General features: G+C 41.5%; 1 protein-coding gene and 1 long non-coding RNA gene across 3 annotated transcripts in view; one reads left to right on the forward strand and one right to left on the reverse strand.

Annotated features, from left to right (window-relative positions):
• The window catches only part of slc6a11b (solute carrier family 6 member 11b), a 33,450-nt gene extending 11,193 nt beyond the window's left edge, over positions 1 to 22,257 (reverse strand). Inside the window, exons 1-9 of the mRNA XM_037769252.1 lie at positions 21,954 to 22,257; positions 21,081 to 21,308; positions 20,334 to 20,468; positions 19,865 to 20,005; positions 19,605 to 19,686; positions 14,220 to 14,352; positions 8,902 to 9,036; positions 612 to 715; positions 262 to 386 (exon numbers count right to left, since the gene is read on the reverse strand). Coding sequence (XP_037625180.1) covers positions 262 to 386; positions 612 to 715; positions 8,902 to 9,036; positions 14,220 to 14,352; positions 19,605 to 19,686; positions 19,865 to 20,005; positions 20,334 to 20,468; positions 21,081 to 21,291 — 1,066 coding nt within the window. The 5' untranslated portion in view covers positions 21,292 to 21,308; positions 21,954 to 22,257. The remainder of the gene's footprint in view (positions 1 to 261; positions 387 to 611; positions 716 to 8,901; positions 9,037 to 14,219; positions 14,353 to 19,604; positions 19,687 to 19,864; positions 20,006 to 20,333; positions 20,469 to 21,080; positions 21,309 to 21,953) is intronic.
• Positions 299 to 20,481, forward strand: LOC119488068. Of its 2 annotated transcripts, none has more exons than XR_005206863.1 (4): positions 299 to 432; positions 17,677 to 17,884; positions 19,862 to 20,027; positions 20,344 to 20,481. It is a non-coding gene; the product is annotated as an uncharacterized LOC119488068 (long non-coding RNA). The 2 variants fall into 2 exon arrangements; XR_005206864.1 differs by having other exon boundaries at positions 17,677 to 17,800.
• Positions 22,258 to 23,354: the final 1,097 nt, after the last annotated feature.

The following is a 23,354-nucleotide window of genomic DNA, read 5'->3' on the forward strand; positions in this document are numbered from 1 at the left end:
CATGCTCTGAGACAAACATTTCAAATCTCTCGCTCTGTCACATTCACTAAATCATTCATACTCACTTGAATAAATCATAATGCGGTGGTCTAGGAGCCTAGGTGAAGGAGTGTGGAGTTATATAACTGGTTATGTTTATCCATTTTAGCTCAATACGATGGATGGGGGGGGCACAAAGACCCACACAGACTTTCTCTATGCTCTACCACATTACAGTTCTGGAGGTTACTTGATTAAGAAACATGGTGGTTATTTTCTCACCAGATTCTGCCACGGCCTCGATGGGAACACCTTGTTCGAAGGCCATGAAGCCCAGCACAGAGAAGATAGCAAAACCTGCTACGAAGCTGGTGCCGCTGTTCAGACAACATAGCATGAGGCAGTCCCTGAGGAGCAAGACAGACAGGAAGTGGAGAGGAAATTACACTTACAGTAAGAACTGTCACCAGACCTTACACTAGTCTCATGCACAGACATGTCGTGTTGTGTGATGAACGTAAACTGAAACGATACAGTAGGTGGCACACCATCGATTCTCATCACTCACCTTTTACCAGTGGAGCTTTACCTGTATTCTTATAGTCTTTATGTTGGCAAGTATAAATGTATACCTGTAGCAGTTATTGTTGTAGGCGTTGTAGCTTCCCAGAGCAGTGAGACAGCCCAAGCAGATGGCATAGGAGAAGAAGATTTGGGTTCCAGCATCCACCCACACCTAAAGGAAACGTAGGCATAAACATAGAGTACATAAACAGATCTATGTGTATGTGTTAGTCAACTTTTTTTTCCAGCAGCCAGAACAGCTATAATCCTCCTTGGCATAACGCCTCTAACTGTACTGGAGGGATGAACACCATCCTTCGAAGAGATATTTATACACAAATCAAAGCTTGAGAAACTTTTAAGGCATTTGCTCTTGATCCAGCTTGCAGTTTAATTTCCACTTCATCGATGCTTCTCAACCTATTGTCACTGACAATCTTTGTGAGATTGTTTTTAATTAATTAAATCACAGAATAACAATGAGTAGAATGGGATTTCCCATTTAAAAGAGATTACCATGATATGTCAAGAGGTGACTCTTTATCTGCTCTAATGAAACCTCACATTTCTTTTGTTACCCCTCATCTACCTGATTTTCATCATCTCACTGACTTTGTAATGAAATTATGGCTCAGCTCAAACATTTTCTTTCACCTCTGAGAGGCACACAGTGGAGCAGCATGAATCATGGATTAACATCCTAAAAGTAGATTCAAAGTCTTCCAGTGCCTAAATATTCATATTTCACCACACCAACTCCATTCCTTTCTACTGTTACGGATTAACGGAGGACGGCTATAGTTTAATTTAGGGTTTACTTCATTACTACTTTTTTTTTATTTCTAACTCAAATACTTATTGGCAGTATAATGGTATAGTGAATGGGAGTTAATGGAATTTGTTTGTTGTGGCCAAAGCTTTGAAAAAGTGACAAATTACATTTAAAAATTTAAACTAGCTTGTACTTTGTGTTTGGTGCTAATAAGCAAATCTTAGTATATTAACACATAAAACTAAAGCTTGCATTATGCTTCACGCATCCATGAGGGCTGTGAGTGTCCGCACGACCAAAGTGACGTCACACTTTCAGGCATGACCTTTCGCGGAGGTCCCGTGCGGTGGGTTTTCACCAAGCCCCCAGGAAGAGCACCGGGCTTTGAAGCAAATTTTCATAGTGGCCAAATGGTGGCATAATAACTTGTGTCTGTCGCCATTGGACCCAAAAACACTTTTCCCCATAGACTTACATTGGTGAAAGATACGTCTGTAACTCAGCGGATAATTTTTTTTTTAGGTAAATCAACTTCCCAGTATGAACACTTGAATAGCCCTTATTCAAATCATTAGGGCCTAAAGGTTGTGCGGTTGCTCTATGGGCCCAATGGATGCAGAAGATTGCTGGAAGGTCCAGCTAATTTTATCTCTCGGCAGTCGAGCCATTTCGGCTTCATGCACCACTGAGCAACTGTCATAGGAATAAACGGGAGTATTAAGTTCTCTTTATACATCCATGTTTTTTGCCTCTCTGTGCACGTCCAATATTTTCTAACTACGCAGACGTAGATCGGAGAAAACCCTGCTGAAACCATGCTATAGACGTGCGTTTTCAATAAACTCCCCCCTACAGTTTGGGAGAATATTGTTTGGCCGCGAGGAGAAACCCGCGCGGAGTATAAAAGACCGAAACATTTCCTTGTCACGATTCCGCATCAGCTCCAGAGACTGTATAGAAGAAGTGGAAGTAGTCACTATGACATCACCCACTGGTTTGTGGACTGCCGTTTACTACCTAACTACTTTCATGAACTGAAAACACAATGTGAAAGGGTTAAAGTTGTAAGACGAAAACACAGACAACTCCAAGACCGGACAACGCCGTGGTAGCGACCCTGCTTTATGGTCTATTTGACTCTAAATGGGACCATAACTTACTAAATGAACAGCTGATCATGCTGTATTGAAGAAGACTAGCGTTTGAGACCATAAACCAGCAAAGGTGGAAGGAGCTTAGACAATGTTGTACCTCACAAAACGTCAAAGCATTCTGACTTTGACACTGACAACCTATTTTCACATTTAGATATGAAGAAGTGTCGGTCCGTAACCAGCTGCTACGCTGAAATGTCTGCGAGTAAAGTCCTAGGCAGCAGGGATCATCAAAGATCATTCATTCTTAAGTTTCTCTAGGGGTCTAATCCTCTTCAGGTTTATCTCAGAATACACTGGGTTGAAGGGAAACATTCTGGATACTTGTGGATAGGTCACTGTTTTAATGGAAGACCTTTATCTCCTTCTTTCTCCCGGCTAAGTATATCTAGGTATAATGTGGACATGAGTCACAGTATTTTGATTCATGGGATACATGGGGATTTACACAAGTAAGATTCTTCACTGAGACAGTGAGGCAGTAAAATGTGCATTATGAAACTAGTTTGTAGTTCAGCACAGGAGCCGAGGACCCACAGGATAGCATGGTGTGCTAGAGAATTCAAACTTAATGCAGCATGGCTCTTTGAAAACTCTCTCACATCACCATTCAGCCACTAATCTCATTTCCCCACCGAGAAACAATTAACAAACGCACGGTCTTCGCTCCCTCCTGGGAGTAACCACGGTAACTTCTGTGACCTCACAAACACAGGACTGTTCCTGTGGAAGAACAGGCCTTTCTATCCTAATGTTCATTAATGTTCCCTTTAGTTCACCCTCGGCTGATGGCCGCACAGCGCAGGGAAACCTTAAAGGCCCAGGCGCAGAGAGAATCACTTGTTGATGTTGTGCCTAATTTGGCCGGCTTGTGTTTGGTTATGTTGAGACTGTGGCTCCAGGAAACTTTTCTACGGTGTGAAAGGTGGATGGCATTGGCTGTAAGATAGCGTTCTTGTAATGTAAATGTACCACTCTCGGTGCTCCTCACGTCCCACTCTTTGTGTGAATGAGATCCATAGGTGTTAGATATTTATATGTAAAGTGCAGCAAGATATTTGACTGAAATTAATCAGATAGATTTCACTCACATTACTTTGAACCCATACAATGAATGTTATTTTACCTGTCCTGAATAATCATCATGTATATCACAACAATGAGTAAATGAGGGATGTTCTTAGCTTCTGCTAAACAGTCAGATGTTTTGTTCCCCAACTTCATTGAAAAGTCCATCATGCTCTCACGCATACATATTACTGTAAACTCAGATGGCAGATGAATTTGACAACAGCCTTGTAGTGTTAAACTTTGCACGTACATCGTTCTGCACAGTGAATGTCAAGCATCCGAGTACAGTAACAACAAGCAAAACACATCCGTTTTCTACCAATTACAGGATTAGATATGACATCCGGGCAGAGATTAAATGAAACTGGTTACTTTAGGTGCAATTTTACAAATTTTGCTCCTGTCATGCAACAATTTTGGCTTTTCAATTTTTAGGATTTTTATGTTCATTCTCCATCGGTCGTCAATGTGCTGTGAAGTTTTCTACCACTATTGTGTTGATGAAATACTATAGAAGATAGGTAGCTAGATAGATAGGATAGGTCTAAAAAAGATGTATACTGACATTTTGCTGACATTACGGCATTAGGGATGTTACTCCTATTTAAATTCAACTCAATAACGTATACATTTTAAAATTAGTCTGGGATAGCGGAAATTCCATATACAAAATTGACTCCATGGCAACAAAACAACACAAAAGTTAGATTTAAAAGTGTTTCTTCTGCCCACAACTTTACTGTTTTGATTCACTATCACCGTTCTCAAATAGGGATGCACCGATATAGATACTGGATCGGATATCGGGCCGATACTGACTCAAATAGCTGGATCGGGTATCATTAACAACAGGCAGAGCTATTCAATTCAATTCTATGTCTATATGCTATTTACATCATATACTGGAATTTAAATTCCTGTTTAAGTTTTACGCAATTTGTTGAAAATCATCATTTAAATCTCATTAAAAAGGTTTACACTTGAATTGTAATTCCTGTTAATTTTGAAGATTCTGTTGCTGGTGTACGATTTATTATTTTAATAATAAATAACAATTCAGTATAAATGTATATCTATGCATTTAAATGTTATATTTTGTTTTTACAAAGTTAGGAAAGCAATGTTTAAGTCAAGCCTGATGTTTCCTTACACATAAAAGAATGATCCCAGTCACTTCCACCAAGTAAGGCATACAGCTTATCAATTAAACACTGGTATCGGACGATACCCAAAGCCCAGGTATCTCTATCGGTATTGGGACTGAAAGTCGGATCGGTGCATCCCTACTCTCAAAGCGTTGTTTTGTGCTGCAGCAGGCTGAAGTTTTCAGCAACAAAGCCCTAAAAATCCCACTGAACGTAACCTGCTCAGCACCAAACAGTAGACAGACAAAGTTGGCAACTAGTAGGTGAACATAGTGGATCATTCAGCAGCTAACACATTCAGCTTCTTGCTGGATATGCAAATGTGTAAACACTTTCATCATATCAACTTTATGAGGTGTTAATAAGTCTCATAAGGCCTAAGTGGCAAAACAGAGGCTAGTTAGCTTTTAGTTTTGAATTCAACAAAAAATCGTGGAGGGACGACTACTTGTACCTGAACGTGTGAGCTTTTAACAAATCTATGGAGTATAGGCTTATCACATATTACTATCTTGGTGAGTGTGAGAAGTGTAGAGAGGAGGAGTGACGCACAGTGCAGAGTGGAGGGTGAGAAGGAGGAGAGAAAGTTATAGGGAGGAAGAGAATAGGGGTGACATGATGAAGTTCAGGGGTGTAAAAAGAGCGAGTGACACACAGCCACACACACTGCACACAGCCTGGTGAACAGAACAGAGCCCTGATTGTCCCTGAGGAAGCTAATTTAACATTGGTGTCAGAAGTAATGTCTTCCTCTGCCAAACAGCGGCGCTTCTTTATCACCCTCCTTCACTCTCTCTGTTTGTCTTTGTTTGTCGATCCATTTTGTCTCGCTCCTTCACCATCTGTATCATTGTTTCTGTTTCTCTAACTTTACTAAATTCACAGATGCAACAGTCATCTCACTGGACAACAACTGGAAAAAAACATCATGTTGTAGGCTTATTTTTTTAATTGAAATGCATAAATATAACTGTGAAAAATAACTGGTAGCAGGCAGCTTAGCAAGAGTTAATGTTTTAGTCTTTAAATACTGCATCATATCATCCAAGTTAGGGTCACGGTATGATACTGTATGTTCTTAACACCTTCTTTCACCACAAGGAGCTGCTTTGCCCAACACGTTGTGTAAAACAGACTGGCTTGTGTGTCGGTACAGTTACATACTGACTCAATTTCTACTTATTTCCGAGGCAATAATGCTTCCTTGTTATCACATTCAAGGTGTCTTACAACATGGACTGGATGCTGCCATTAAGAGTGTAAGACAGGTGTTCAGACAGTATTGGAGTCTGAACAGGAGGAAGTGATCAAATGTGATATGTTTTCAAATGTATGTGTGAGTTGAAATAGAGCTACCCATTTAGCAAGTATGAAAAGATTACACAAAGGAGACATGGTTAGAAAACAGACACTAGTGTCGCACTGAAGCTGGGTGACTTAAGGCCTTTACACACTGGGGCTGTATTTTTTCGAGTGATTAACTCGAATGTCAATTTTTTTTTCAAACTGCTGTTGTCAGGAATACTTTCACATTCATCGCGAATATTACAGTATTTTTTTTTCCGGGACAAGGTCCATTTTCTGAGCTTTCGCACCGCAAATAGAGGCATCAACCGCTCACACTGTGTGGAACGAGTTGTGTTGCGCCTGTATTTATGAAACAACACGGAGGCTCCGAAGTCCAAACTAAGATGGCAAACTTTATGAATTGATATGCATCACTCCTTTCAACTTTGATAGAGGTAGCACAGACCAGATCCACTATTTACGTTCTTACCTTTCACAGTATATTTGCAGGCAAGTATTTCGCATTTTCAGGTTGTTTATTGGCCTTGGACATAACAATAGATTACTACTACAGGTGCAATCGTTAGCCGGGCATGCTAACGTTAGAGCAGATAAACACACCGTGTAATCTATCTATCTATCTATCTAGGTCTGCCAAAAGCCAGAGGGCACTACTGATCATTGTCAGAAACCTGTGATTTGATTGTTTGATCCTCCCTCAAGCAGTGATGGGAGATCACAATCTCTCTGAGAAAGTCAGATGGGAGAGATGCAAGAGCTGTGTGCATCCCTCTAATAACAGTCACTAATGTTTTTCTGCTTTTATGTCCTTTATGACTGTAAATGAAAGTCTTATCAACATTAATTATATTACAACATGTGGTCACACTATCCATTGTTGTGTATCTATCTATCTATCTATCTATCTATCTATCTATACTTCCATTCCTGTTCTCTCTTTCTCACTCAAACTCTTCATCTATCTCGATTCAGGTTGTCATGACACCCCATCCACTGACATTTTCTTGTGCACTGTTGCCTAGCGACCCAAGCTGTCTGCCTCTTCCAGACGAGGTCAAGGAGTCTGCTGTGTGTGTGTGTGCGTGTGTGTGTGTGTGTGTGTGCGTGTGTGTGTGTGTGTGTGTGTGTGTGTGTGTGTGTGTGTGTGTATGTGTGCGTGTTATATGTTAATGCGCCACCTCTATTAGCCTCAAATCGTGAACTTTCAACCCCTTCAGGCTCTGAAAGCTCACTATTTACGTGACCCTTGATCATCTCATCACCAGCAGGAAGTGTCAGTTCTGCTATGACAATCTTGGCTCCATATTACAGTAAGTCACAGTAGTATCACTGCCTGTAGAGTGGGATGTATAAATGAAGCCAAGTGTGTTTAACTATTTGAGACACCTTTTTTGTCTTTTGCTACTAGAGAGGTACCATTTGGCAAACAGCTTCTTTCTGCATAAAATAGCTAAACAAGCAGTTGTTTTGTGTATACTATAAATAAAAGTGTTTTTGGTACAATATTACAGTGATAGGTGTAAAAAAAACGGACTGATCCCCCATGGCATTACAGTAACAACAACACCACCTGTCCCCCTGGCAGCTACTCAGCTCCAGACAGGTGGGTGTGAGGCAGGGGTATAAATTCATTCCCATGAGTCTAGTCTCTTTAACCCGTCCTGCTTTACTTTGGTACCTTCTACCTTTCATAGATAAGCTGGCAAAAACAGTCACAGTTTTAGCACAGTGCAATCAGACTGATTCAACTGATCAAATTAACATTAATGCTGCCTTAAGCTGACGTTAGGAAACACCAGGTCACAAGGACAATATAAACAATGAAGAGGATTTTAGTTCAAAGATGTGTGTATTATGTACAGTATTTACCATGTCTTATTTAAGTATCCAGTATCACTGGATGAGAGTTTCTGGACTTGCAGTTCCAGCCTGCGCCACCAGCAGCATGAAAGGTAATAGCAACCACAGTGTAGAGTTGTATTTGTAAAAATGATCTACGCCATCTACATGCAAGGACACACTAATAGCTTCTGCAACCTTGACACATGTGATACCTGCAGCCAGTTAGTGTTACAATTCCAGTTGGGTTTTTTTTAGCTGTAGTGTGTGGGTATTATTTTTACACTTTAAACTTAAAATTAAAAAAGGTTTTGTAAATGTGCATATTTTCTGCTGAACATGAGGTAGGATCCTAACACGCAAATAAAGATAACAGCAGGTCCATGATGAAACTGCGCACCCGATTCGACTCTTATCATGCCATTAAATAGCTGTTATGTTTTCTATAAGCGGCATACATGTGGGTCTTTAGGGGCCTACTATGCCTACTACGTTGTAACAGTAAAAGAAAAACTTAGAAGCAACACGTTATGTTTTGAGCACAAAAAAGGCGTCTTCAGGTTTAGACTACAAAACTACAACTTCTTTAGGTTTAGGTAACAAAACCACTTAGTTAAGTTTAGGGAAAAACATTGTGGTTTGGCTTAAAAGAACTACGTTTCAAAAGTGAAAGTGAAATTTAAAGCTTGTAAACACAAAGACAACTACACGTCGGTTTCACATAGGGATGTGAAACCTGGACTCCTGGGAGAAAACCCTGTGTTTTGTGTCACACCCATCACCTCAATCTGCCATCCCATATGGAGTTTTATATCCTCTTCTGCTCCTGTCATAAAACTACAGCTGCTAGAGGTCACTGTTGTGTTCTTTTAAACCTTCTTTTGGTGATCTACCATGTGAACAGATAATAAAACTAGTGGGTGTAGTAGGCCCCTATCGACCCACATCTATGGTGCTTATAGCGACCGATAACGCCTATTTAACGGCCTGACAACAGTCTAATTGGCTGAACTGCAGCTGTAACACTAATTGGCAGTAGAAGAGAGCGATACAGTGGGTCAAAGCCTACCTGAGGGTCAGAGAGACGTGAAATGTCCGGGTAGAGGTAGAACTTGATGCCTTCGTATGCTCCTGGCAGCGTCACTCCTCTAACCAGCAGGACCAACAACATGACGTAAGGAAATGTAGCCGTCACATACACAACCTGCAGGTATAAACATGCACAGATTTAGAATATGAATTTATGTACAGATCAAAGAACAAAACACAGCCGACACCGAGTCACTGTCAGAACTTCAAGTCAAAGTGAAGCTGTGCAAAGCAAAAACACTGCCAACAATAGTCACAACTGATTAATGTTGGGCTCTAACCCACATGGCCGCCTCCTCATCCACATATATATTTTTTTTAAATGCACCACAACTACAGGACTGAGAGGAAGATGAAGACTAGCGATAAAACTACAACTGATATTATTGCTGTTGCACACACAAACACATAGCCACAACGTACCACAATGTGAGAAACTGTTTAGCTGTAAAATGAGAATGTTTGACAGTTTGATCGGAGTTCGCCAGCCGCCCAGAGACAGTTTGGCTCTAGCTTGGCTGTGATTGGTTGTTTTGGTTTGGGCGCGATAGAAACTTGCAAATGCCATTAGGAACACGAGGGGTGAACTAACGGCATCTGCAAGATTTCACACACCGGAGGAAAACAAGCAGTCAGAGCTGATTTGAGGTCTGCTGTCCAGCTGCTATCTATGAATGCCGGCTGTCAATCACTCGCGAACTCCGACCAAGCGGTCAAACTACGCAGCCTAAAAAACAGAGCCATGAGGAGGAGCAGAAGTTTAGTTTTCTCTCAGAACACTTGAATTACAATATGCTGAAAGGTTATTATGACATTTTTGCCCAATGATGCCAAAAATATACTGCCTACTGCCACTTAAAATCATTTTTTAAAAACGTTTTTATCTAACTTTCCTCTAATTTTAGCTTTTTTTTGTGAAATACTTTATATTTTACTTAAGTTCTAATCAAACAACCTAAAATTAAACAATCTAAAGAGGAAAAATCGGTCTTTGGTAAAACTGCTCACAACTTATGTGCACTGTAATATAACCCATAACAAGTGGTCCCAAGTAAATACATGCATTGCTTTGTTTTAGGGGGTCAGAAGTCAAAACTTTGGGAATGACTGGTCAAATCAAAGGTTTTTTAACTAATCATTGGTATATCTTATTGGGAATATCAAACACTAGTATGTGTATCTCTTGACATTCAGCTCAGCAGAAGACAGAGTCTGTGGATTTATTGCATACTTATTGTTCAATATTATAACCCTTTTTTAACCAATTTGTTGTTGATTACAATTAAACCTAAAGGGATAGTCCTGGCTTGGAGAAGCAGACAAGAGTTACAGCATGGAAGCAAAGCGATGTACCACGTAAATGTATTTTAGCCACATAAAACAAAGGCCCACCTAAAAAAAATCAATATCAGTTTAAGTGTATGTTTAGCTGTGGCTCAGAGGGTAGAGCAGGTTGTCTACCAATCGGAGGGTCGGTGGTTCGATCCCCGGCTGCTACGGGTCACATGTCGATGCTTCCTTGAGCAAGACACTTAACCCCAAATTGCTCCCGAAGGCTGAGCCATCGGAGTGTGAATGAGTATTTAGATTAGATCCTGATGGCCAAAGTTGGCACCTTAGCAGCCTCCGCCATCAGTGTGTGAATGGGTGAATGCTGACATGTAGTGTAGTGTGTAGTGCACATAAAGCGCTTTGAGTGGTCGGAAGACTAGAAAAGCGCTATATAAATGCAAGTCCATTACCTTGGTGTGAGACAACTATACAGTCTATGTTTCCAATGGGGAACTGAAGCTGCTATCTATGATCTCACCAAAACAATGCAGGCTCCATTGAAAAAAAACGTATTTTACACAGGGTTGCTGTTCTATCGCTGTCTCGACCGGTTAGTTACTGTACCTCCGCCAAGGCCAGAGGCCTTGGGCCAAGGAGGTTATGTTTTCACCGGCGTTGGTATGTTTGTCTGTCTGTCTGTCTGTTAGAATGGTCACTCCAAACGTTTGCGAAGGATCTGAATGAAATTTGGAGGGGTGGGGTGTGGCACAGTGAACAATCCATTAGATTTTGAGAAAGAAAAAAGCGGTGATCTGACGTGATGAGAGACAACGTAATGTAACGTTATACAGACATAACAAGGCTGCTGAATGAGAGAGGCATCCGCCGATACGTTACACGGAAACACACCGTGTTAATAATAAGCTGATCGAGGCAGCGGTAGAGCAGCAACTCCTGTGTTCTCTGAGGTCAAATTGTTATTTTTTTTTTTTCAATGGAGTCTGGTGGCTTTGGCGAGAGCATAGATGGGTGCAACGGCTTCTGTTCCCTGTTGGAAACGGCTGTCTCGCGGCAAGGTATAGCGGTGAAAATATTCTAAATATAGCGTACACTTCATTGATGCAAATTTTTTAGGTGAGCCTATCTTTTAGGTGGCCAAAATAGGTTTTGCTGTCGCCCTCTTCTACAGCAGTATATTGCTTGGTTCTGTGCAGAAACTGTCTGTTTCTCAAAATTGGGGGTGTGCTGACCATCATGTACTGCAGGTAATACACTGAATATGGATAAGTACTTCTCACAACGCCACTTCAAAACACCCAAACTCTCCCTTTAACTTTAACCCTAATTGCACCCTATCGTAAACCATGAATATACCTAACATTTAGTAAAGCTGTTGACAGTCGACCAACAGTCTGTTACTAAAAATTTTAGCCTGTTTGACAATCAGCTGATGACACAGTTTAATATCTACTGATATACTGTTTGGAGTCAACACTGGACTGTCAAACTAAAGTGATACCAAGATCCACTAGCATTACCATTAATATATAAAGATAAGGATTTCCATGATGGCTATAAGTACAGTATATCTATGTATGACCATATTTATGATGTCAGAATATACATAACAGGACATCATAGGCCATGGGAACCACTGCTTTCTAGGTGCATTCTCCAGAACTGTTTATTTTATGTCTTCAGTCTAGCATATCAGTCATATAGCATACACTATTATAGCCCCAGTTTACAGAACTACATTAACAACATTTGGATTAATATCAACTACAATAAGGATCAATCTAAACTGAAACCTGGAGTATATTAGTAGTCAATTCTGCATCTAATATTTTGCAACTATATATATACAGTATAATATCTGGTAGGGTGTCATGCACAGCACTAGAGTCAACTCCGCCGTAGTAAATTCAGTATAGTACAGTAGCGAGCAGTTGCTCACCATCAAACCAACACTCCCTTTTTTATTGAACTATTCAGGTTTTGCAGAATTGTGCTCGACATCTCAAGACTCTTAGAAACCCATTGAACAAAGACCCTGGCCTCTTGGAAGGCAGAGGCGGGCAACATACATCCCCTGGCTTGCTGGCATCCAGTCAAAGTCCAATTGAGGGCAGAACAGGACAGAACAGAGCCGGGCCAGGAGACTGAAAAGAAAGGAAGGCTCCTCTGGCCACGTCTCTTAAACAGGAGAAGCCCAGAGGAGTGATGCTGGCAGTGTGGGAAAATGTGCTTTTCTTTGAAGCACGCACAGAAGAGCATCAGTACACACACGCATACACACAACTTCATTCACAAGATTGAAATGGGTGTGCTCATACTACAGACAAAGATAAAGTAGACCATTCACACATACGGGCCTAAACACACTCTCATAAGCGCATGCACACTCCAATTACCCGTACAACTCTGGTCACATTACAACTGCAAGCAGCAGCATTAGGATATGAAGCATTTGAGGCAGTGAACTGTTACAGTGTGGGGACAAGTGCCAGTTAAAGCTTGATTTTACCCTCAGAAATTTACGGCATTCTGTCTTACTGAGTATCCTGCACATTCTTCACCTTAAAAGCCTGAATCGGAAGTTTAAAATTAAATGAATACCAAGATAATGTTTAAACAGTAAGGATCCACGAGACTTAATGAGACTGACCACTCTAAGCCTTGTTAATCCTAGCGTGGCCTACAGGGGAAAGTGTGGGAAAAGTTGCCTCCTGCCCAGCAAATCCCTCCTTTAATTTGTCAAATAAAACGATCACACACCCTAAACCTTCTCGCCCTCTTTCTCCCCATCTCTCTGGAGATGAAAAGGACAATATTCAATCTCTCCATGCACTTTTGATGCTCCGCATGCTCCATCCAGCTCACCGCGGGTAAACATTTAAGCCACCACAAATTTACTGGTCAAACTTGCCCCTGCCTCGCCGTAAATCTAACAGGAGGGCTTAAATGCGAGAATGGCTGGCAAACACGGCCAACAAAAGCAAACAGCTTAGCAGAGTCGGAACTGAATGGGCTGTAGGGTCTGTGGAGAAGAAAGCAACTCTCTCTCTCTCTCTCTCTCTCTCTCTCTCTCTCTCTCTCTCTCTCTCTCTCTTTCTCTCTCTCTCTCTCTTGCAACGGGCGAGCTGTGGTTTATTTCTCATAGCAGGAGAGAGAGAGAGAGAGAGACAGGCAGCAGAGGCGGAGGCTGAGGATATACTCTGCATGCTCCTCATGAACGCTCTCCTTTCCTCCAGTGAATACAGGAATCAATCTTGGACCGGCTGCTAAAGCCCAGCCATGAAGAAGCCTTCTCCCCTCTTACTTCACAGCCAGACAAAAGACACTTCAGGGAGATATAGGCATTGCCGCCTAGTCGTTTTTTCCCCCCGTCATGTAGAATGTGAACCCATTAATTTTTCCTCACACACCTCTCCTCTTTTCTCTTTACTCTCTTTCTTCCCTCTCTTTTTTCACTCCATCTCTATCTCTCTATACTCATTTTGGCTCATTGAATCTGAGAGGAGTTTCTTAAGGGGAGCAAAGCAAGGTGCAGAGTCCTCACTATCCTCCTCGAGGCTGCTACAAGAGACTCAAGGAGGACATTGAAATGGAAAGGGTGATGGGAGGAAAGGTAGAAGTGGGTGGTGCACACACACCTTTTGTCCTCTATTTGCAGGGGGTAATGCATGTGGGAGTTGTTTTGAGGACGAAGAAGGGAAAGTTCTTTATCTTGTGGCTGTTTCGGTGTGTAAGACGGAAATTAAAACTGCTCCAGTGAATAAAAAAATGCAGTAACAGCAAAGTAGCATGCACACATATTCCTGCACACTCACATATTCATGTACAAATATCTCCATCATGAGTTGGATGGTGCGATAACAGAACACACATACAATTTTCTCATGTTTAGCATGCAAAAAACATACACACATACTTACAAGTGGTAATCAGAGTTCAACCAACTCACATACACACACACACACACACACACACACTCAATAGTAAACATGCATTTCTCCGTCTCACCTTGCCGGTTGACTTGGGTCCCTTCCAGATGCAGAAGTAGCAGATGAACCAGGCCAGGGCCAGACACATGGCCAGCTCCCAGCGCATTCCCCCCATGTGCTCAATACCATCTGATATCTTCAGCACTCGGCGTCTGATTTGGCACAGAGAACACAGATGATTTATTTTATTCATATATTAGATTTAGTTCATACTTTTGTGTGACATAAGTAGAAGCCTTTGTAAACACTTTCTGAAAAACAGAAAGTGGGTTTGAACATAGCACATAGAGCCTCTGCAGACTCTCTGAGATCAGTTTTCAGGCATTAAGTGCTAAATAACTTAAAACACAGAGGGAGGATGATGAAAAATAAATATTTGCTTGAGGTTGCTATAAATAGTAATGCCATGTCTGCTGGTTAACCATAGTTCCTAGTTCAGTTAATTCATTCCCCAAACCCCACAAAGTACATCTACGCCTCAACTTCAAAACACAGTCACCCTATTGGCATGCTATAGTAACTTACAAATATAATGTGCAATGAAATGTTTTTCTTCAGCCTCAAAACTCATTCATGTTTTGTAATTGAATGGAGAAACCTATAATCTATATCACATTGGATTTGATCCAGTGGGCTACCTCCGGTTCTGAGAAGTGAGGCCAATGCGGAAGTGCCTTAAACTTGCATTCATTATAATTGCCAGCAGGGGGCGACTCCTCTGGTTGCAAAAACAAGTCAGATTGTCTAGAAGTCTATGAGAAAATGAGCCTAATTCTCATTTGATTTATTACCTCAGTAAACATTGTAAACATAAGTTTATGGTCTCAATCACTAGTTTCAAGTCTTCTTCAATACAGCATGATGTTCATTTAGTAAACTATGGTCCCATTTAGAGTCAGATAGACCATAAAGCAGGGTATGCTTTAGGGCATGGCTACCTTGTGATTGACAGGTCACTACCATGGCGTTGTCCAGTCTGGGAGTTGTGTTTTCATCTTACAACGTTAACCCTTTCACAGTGTATTTTCAGTTCATGAAAGTTTATTGTGACCTTTGTACTTAGCTCCACCCTCTCGTGTCACGGTTGCAAAAACCAAGATGGCGATGGCCAAAACGCTGAACTCAAGGCTTCAAAACGGCAGTCCACAAACCAATGGGTGATGTCACAGTGACTACATCCACTTCTTATGTACAGTCTATGCTTTGATCACTAAAGATATGTATTGTCTTTCATTGGTTCTCCATGTACAGTCACTCATCAGTCACTCAGGATAGGTGTATCCTATCACACAGTACCTGTCATAAATATGGCCATCCTGACCAAACCATACGTCCACTTTCTGTCAGCGACTCAAAGAGCAACATGACATTGAGAGGACTAACCAGCAGTACTGGATGACCTTATCGATCCTCTGCGATTCACTCTGCAAGTCCCTCCTTCCATCCATGATGGCTGATCCTCATCCTGCTGCTAACCTGGCAGTTGAGGATGCAACTACAAGTTAATACAACGTTAATGTCCAAGCAGCAATTGTGGAACTACGTCTGTGTGGAACAATGCAGTCTTGAACAACGTGAGGATGGCATGGCAACAATCTTCACATTTGTGGCTACACTGCCTCTTTCTAAAATTTAGAAGTCACTTTCTATCTGCCATCTGATGACTGGAAGTGAGGAAAGAAGTGTTCTTCTCCAACAATGAGACTTCTTCTCTTCTGCTGAGTGTCCTCTACTTGCCCTGTGAGTGGACTTCCCATAGCTGTTCAAACAGTGAACGGAGGTGTTATCCTCTTTTGTCCTAATGTGGTCATTGAGAACTGGATACAGCGTTGGAGGCGGGGCCCCATTCATTCCTATGAAAGTTGCTCAGTGGCACATGATGCCAAAATGGCTTGACTTCCAACTGGAAAAGTACCCGGATCTTCCGGTGATCTTCCGCATCCATTGGGCCCATGGAGCAGGCGCAGTAGCGTCCGCTCGGTCACATGGCTCGGTCACGGGGTCACAACCGTCACGGTGTCATCACGGCTTGCTAACTCCGCCTCCCAGCCCTCGCTCCATCCTCGGTCTGGATCTAATTCACATGAACGAAGGAAGTGAAATAACTCTGGATAACTGGATTCGGCTATTAGTGTATTTTACAGCTTTTAGGACCTAATGATTTAAATAAGGGCTAATCAAGTGTTTGTTCTGGGAAGTTGATTCACCTCAAAAAACATTATCCGCTGAGTTACAGACGTCTCTTTCCCAATGTAAGTCTATGGGAGAAAATCTTCTTGGGTCCAATGGCATCACGTGATGGACACGGAAGTTGTAGTGCCGCCTTTGGCCAATACGGAAATTGGGATCAGTGACCGGCACTCTTCCTGGGGGGTTGGGATGATCATGTCCGATTGGCTTAAGGGAGACACCAAGCAGGAAGACACCTTCGATGATGCATCCTTGATGGAATGGGGACGAACCTCCATAATAAAGGCAGTAGGCATTGTAATCTTATTGGAGATGACATGTTGCTTCGTATCACCAACACTTTAAGCTGCTAGTGAGCATCAAGGATGTGCTGGTGGGACAACTGCACTGTGCAGGCTAACATTACCAGGCAGTAAGAAGTCTGGTTTGCTCCACTGTGATGGCCACAAACCACTTAAAATAGGTCATGCAGATTCTTCAGCCACTGACCATTGTGGTTCTCCTGGAATCAAAAGGACAATTCACCCTTGGGGGACAACGATTGAGCACAAGCACCATGGTCAAGAAAACTGTTTTATGTTTTTTTTTTACTCCACCTCACATCCTGATACCCTGCCGTCGAGCAGCTGTCGGCAATATGGTCCACAGATGTGAACTTGCTGACCAACATGACCAACTAAATTCCCACATTAGAGAAGCCACCCTACCTGTCTTTAAAGGACCAGCGTGTAACATTTCGGGGATCTATTAGCAGAAATGGAATATAATATCCATGACTATGTTTTCATTAGTGTATAATCACCTGAAACTAAGAATTGTTGTGTTTTCGTTAGCTTAGAATGAGCCCTTCATATCTACATATCTCTTCAAGGAGTCCGCCACGTTGCTCCGCCATGTTTCTACAGTAGCCCAGAACAGACAAACCAAACACTGGCACTAGAGAGAGCCTTTCGCCATTTTTACGTTACCTGAAGGACACCGTAGTTCTCCAACATGCTTGTGAACAAAGTTCCCAATGGGGATAAATAAAGTATATTTTGAAATGGCTAATTTCAGCATGCTGCTCAGCAGTAGAGAGTTATCAAGCCAATAAAACCTAATAGAGGGCTTGTAGTGTGTTACTGTAATATAGCTCTACTACAGGACTACAAATAAAACGTTCTTCCCTGCGATACTCCTACAGGTGTAACAGTGTAGGTGCCAGATACAGGGCACGGTATCAGCGATTATGACATCACAGCTTGTCGTTGGTGGTGAATCAACAGTGTGTTTCCTGTTTGTTGAAGGGAAGCCAGGCAACAGCATTGATGGAGGATGAGAAGCGAGCCTCAGAGCCTCAGAACTACACGGCGCTGCCAAATCTTTGCCACCGAGTTCACCCCCGCAGCTCCTGACCAGCCATTGATCAAGGTGACATGTTCTTGGTGGCCGGCCACAGGCTAGGTCCAACACAGCCCCCCCGGTCATCCGAGAGGGCAAGATGTGAACGCTAATGTGTGTAAATATACTTGTGTGTGTTCTCAAACGAGTGTAAATTAGTTTTATATGGGTGTAAAGAGCGGCAAATTTCTACAGTGCAACCTGCGTGCATACTGTATGTGATTATGACGGAGTAGGTGTGGGAGTTTCTGAGGTAAACAATAATATCTTGTAGTTTTTACGGGTCCGATATGGTTCAAACTGAGGCTAAGCAAACAGGAGCCAGGTATCTTCCACCTGGTCACATAAATACTGTGTAACCAGCTTCATAAGTATCTGCGTTAATTAGTTTTACCAAACAAACAAGTCTAACTTTTAAAATGTAAAAAATAACACATTATTGCAAGAGACTCCTAGAGGATGAGGACGAGTGCATTAATATCTTCTGTTAAGTTTTTTTTTTTCTGGTTCATTAAAAAGACTTTGTCCAGACATATCACTACTTTAGTGATGCACTGGTAATATTATTCCACATATGTACAAAATTATAGATCTGCAACGATTAATCGATTAGTTATCAACTATTAAATTAATCGCCAACTATTTTGATAATCAATTAATCAGTTTGAGTCATTTTTTAAGAAAAAAGAAAGTCAAAATTCTCTGATTTCAGCCTCTTAAATGTGAATATTTTCTGGTTTCTTTACTCCTGTATGACAGTTAACTGAATATCTCTGAGTTGACTGACGTTTTTCACCATTTTCTGACATTTTATAGACCAAACAACTAATCAATTAATCAAGAAAACAGATTAATCGACAATGAAAATAATCGTTCGTTGCAGCCCTACAAAATATATATGCATGAAAGATGTGTTGTGAGTCTTTTCATCAAACTCTCTTTCAGTGATTTAAGCTTAGTATTTTTAAATGTAAAGATGAGATGATAAGCAACAATATTGTGGAGCACCAACGTTAACATCCATACAGATGGCAAAATACAGCTTGTTTAACTTCCTGCTCTGATGTTTTTTTTATGCTGTATATACAGTACAAAACATGACAGTGTGTCTTGGCATTGATTAAACAAAGCCTGGTTGGTAGCTAAAACTACTTTTGCCAGCAACATAGTGGTTGTCTTTTTGGTCATTTCCTTTGGGCATATCTTTCCCTGGGTGTTAGGTTTATGTTGCTGGCCCAAATCTGATGTTTTCATCACCGATACACAAATCATGTCACTTCATTTTTGACTTAGACACAAAAATATAGATCGCAGTTTTAATTTAACCAATTGACTGCAATATCTTTTGAAAGAAACAAAACAATTTGACCCAGCAGTGTAAACAAAGCCACTGGCAGGGGGACAGGAAGTGTGGTCAGCATTGCACACTGACAAGGCCTGATCCGCTGCCACACACATGGCTCTAGCTGGGAGACAGCTGGCCTACCAGGGCATGTTGACACACAAATATGAAAAGGGCTGACTAATTATTGGGGGAGAGGTTAGGGGTGGTCTGTGAAACAGTCTGGCAATGTCAGAAGCTCAGATTATAAAACATTATAGTAGATAATGACATTAAAGGACGTTGTAGACTGCCTGAACTGATAAAGCATCTCCTCGTGGTGTTTTTATACAAATTGTGATACCATTAATATTTTATATCCATAGGGATGAAAGCCGTCATCAGAGTTTGCTCTCCAATAAGACTTTACACACACAAACAGAGCGTGAAATCTCACATGAAGAGTAATGAACATGACAGAACATGAAAAAATCCAATAAAAAATGTACTCACTCCCAGAACTCAATGACTGGAGAGCTTGCGTTGGGGTTTGTAATGTTGGTGGCATTTTCTCCATAGTAGTCGACACAGTTATCTGTGGATATACAAATACGTCTTGTTGTTTTTTACTGCAGTTATAGATGTAGATATGGCATTGCACATTAAATCCTAGGAGGTATTCTCTTTACTCTTGAAACAAAAAAAGATGCACACAATTATTTTTGCTCACAAGAATAATGTCCTCTCTTATCCACTGTTCCCTCCTACAGTACCTGTGTTCCAGTAGTGCCCACAGCTAGCCCACGGCAGCTCGGTGGTGAAGCAGTTGAAGAGGTAGAATATGGCCCAGGCAAGGATCACTACATAGTACACGTTTAGATGAGCTTCAATCACCTGCGTTGCATAGCCAATACCTGAAAACGCAAAGAGAGACAGGTAAAGAAAATGGAAAACTGCAGATGATTTTTCAAATTATTGTAACCTGCAAGTATTCACAGCTGCAGTGACTAATGTCAGTATGACACCTGTAGGAGTCTGTATAAGTGTTACAACAGATACAATTTGTAAAAACACTGATGAATTACTCGGGATCATCATGAGGAAATACATTTATATAATAGTGTTTGTTGTGGATGTGCAAGAATTGAGTTTCATCACTACTTTGTCTCTGTCTAGTTTCCGATTTTCTATTTAATTATTAAAATCCTCAGATTTTAATAATTAAAGAGTGTGTTTTCTCACCCTCAAATAGCGGGCAGACTTTCCTCCAGCAGGTGATGCCTCCCTCACTGGTGAACTGACCCAGGGCAGTCTCCAGGAAAAACACGGGGATACCACAGCACACGAAGAAGATGACATATGGAACGAAGAACGCACCTTTATGCACACAAAAGAAAATATATACAGAGCATGAATCAATACTCGAATAAAAAAAAGTCTGACAGCTTGATAGTCTAAAATGTACCTTAACCCCCCAAAAAAATTTAAACTTTAAACAAGAATTCACAAAATTCGGATGAAAGCGCTCACTATGACGCCACCCTCCACTGTAAAACGACCTTTACAGATGATGGATGGAGGACCCATACTGTGCTGTCTAACGGTGCCTAATGAGGGAACCCACCTCTGTTATTGACACGATGGTGCATAATGGATGAATTAATAAAGGACATCATATTTTGACACTTCTCTTGCCAATTTTTATAAAGTGACAGCTCTTAGAAACAAAATTGACCTCCCTCTTTGGTGCGGTAGAAGATAAAAGAACTTTCACTCAGGAATGTGTCATTTTAATGATCATATCCTGTCCTACTTATGTGTTTAATCAGAGATAATACTTGCTTATATTTATTTCAAATCTTGCCTTTTCAATCGTATCTGTCTTACCTCTTCCTTCCTGCAAGGGAGCTTGTCTTATATCCTACCACCTTGATTCTTTGGTTCATGTCCATACTTACTGTATATCACAGATAACTGAAACTTCTTTACCTCCTCCATTCTTGTAGCAGAGGTAAGGAAACCTCCAGACGTTGCCCAGCCCGATGATCTCTCCAGCCACAGACAGGAAAAACTCGATCTTGTTGTTCCAGTGGCCCCTCTCAATGTACTGCACCTTGTCCACGCTGGAGCTGGACCCTTCCGGGTCTTTGCCATCCTCTGGTTTACCGTTTATAACGGGCCCGCTCTTCTCAGCTGTCATGACGCTCCAGCAGCCCTCTGAGAGAGAGAGAGAGAGAAAAACACACAAGGAGAAGAAGAATTTTAAAAGGTGACCTCATAATCAAAACCTGGAGTCAGTGACTTTTTCTGTAATTTACATCATTCCTGAAAGGGACTGTCCCATTAATGCAAAACCACGCCCATTGAATAGTCCACACTTATATGTATGTGAAGGCTCAAATCAGCTGAAAGAAGTCCAATTCACTTATTATGTAACTGCATGGCCCCTTTAATCAGCCATGAATCACAATAATTGAGGAGCAGTGTGGAATATCAACTATTAATTCAATTGAAAGATAACAACATAACAAAATAACAATCATATAAGAAAGAAGAGCAGAAAACAGACATTGTACATTGATGTCCAACCAGAATGAGGAGGAGTGTAAGTGGGCAGATAAGAAAAAAACAAGCTTTCAGTAACTAAAAAGCACAAACTTCTGTGAACACTGGCTCCCTCTTCTGCATGTAATATCATTGTTATACAGCATTACAAATAACTAAATTTGTTGAAAACCAATCAACCCAATCAATCAAGTTAGAAGCCTAATGAGAAGTTAATCACATGTCAATAAAAAAGAAGCAGAAACTGCTCATGCAAAATAGAAATGAAAGCCATGAAACATTGAGTCGTTTACTCACCAGTCTCCTATGGAACAGTGGCAAACCTCCTTTTGGCTCCTGCGATGATGCGCACTAACAATTGGCTTTACAAAATACAGGCTAGTTAAGTCTGATCAGAGGGGGGTGAGGAGGAGAAAAAAAAGGAGAGAGGGGGGCAAAAAGAGGAAAATGAGAACAAACTGGATCCGCGTTGAGTAAAGTGGTTTAGTTGCGTTTCCCGTCTATATAAAGGAGGATCCCAGACAGTGGCAGAGTGACGGTAGATGTAGATCTTGCACCAGGCGATGGAGAACCTGCGACTGCGCTCAAACTCTGCAAGCGGTCCTCTCTCAAGCGCCTCTAGTTGGAGGAGAGCCATGTGGTAACCAATCTAGCTCTCACATCCGCGTTACCACAGAGAGCACAGAGCAGGGGGACATGAGGAGACGGGCACAACACGAGGAGAAAAGTTGGATTGGTGCAAGTTTTAAAGCATGATATTTGAAGTTTTTTTTAACAATATTAAGTAGCTTATTATATTACAGCTGCACACATTAGGGTTAGGCTACATGTCTCTGAATTCATGGGTGGGATGTGGCATACACAAACCAATCAGGCACTCAGGTAGATAATAAAAAAATGTATTGATTTTTTAAAAAAGGGCCCTACTGCAACAAGAAAATGTACAATTATAGGCTATACCATTACATCAAATATTTTAAAGCTGTAAATTCAGCATGCACCCAGACAGAGATACACTAGGCCTACAATTTTGCAGGCGTTCATTTTTGGTATTTTATTTTTTCAATCTGGGTCTTATTTATTTATTTATTCATTCATTTGTTTTTTAATTTTCAAAGGGGTCCTCAAAACACGGAAGTTAACAAACATTTAAAGGGACTGTTTGTAAGATTCAGAAATGCTTGTTAACAGCGACACCTGTGGCCGTTAAGTCAACGAAAGTCAGCGTCGGGCTCGCGCTCGCTCTACATAGACATGAACGAGCATCGCTCAAAACAGTGAGGCGACACACGTCAGCTAAAACCACAATATCACTCTATATTTCAGCTGCTCGACAGTAATGTTAGCTGACAAGACGGAGGTCTCTCCATGAATCACTGCTGATCCTAGTGTTAGCTTTTCCTGCTTCAGCCTCCCGACCGCGGCCGGAGGGAACAGGGGAGACACCGACACCCGGTCGGAGACGATAACGTTTCTCTCTGCGGATCCCCGTCACTTCACAAGACACGAGAAACCTCTGTTGGTCTGGAGGAGCTGCAGCATTTATTTCTGCACAAACATCCACTGTACATTCACTAGATATTCTCAGAGCTACGAAGTCTTCTGCAGTGTGTAGTGTGGGGCAATGAACGTGAGGTGGAGCGAGAACGAGCGCGCTGTGTGAGTGAAGGCAAGCAGGCAGAGGAGCAGAGGAGCAGA

The sequence above is a fragment of the Sebastes umbrosus genome, chromosome 1 (assembly GCF_015220745.1).
Source record: "Sebastes umbrosus isolate fSebUmb1 chromosome 1, fSebUmb1.pri, whole genome shotgun sequence".
NCBI lineage: Eukaryota > Metazoa > Chordata > Actinopteri > Perciformes > Sebastidae > Sebastes > Sebastes umbrosus.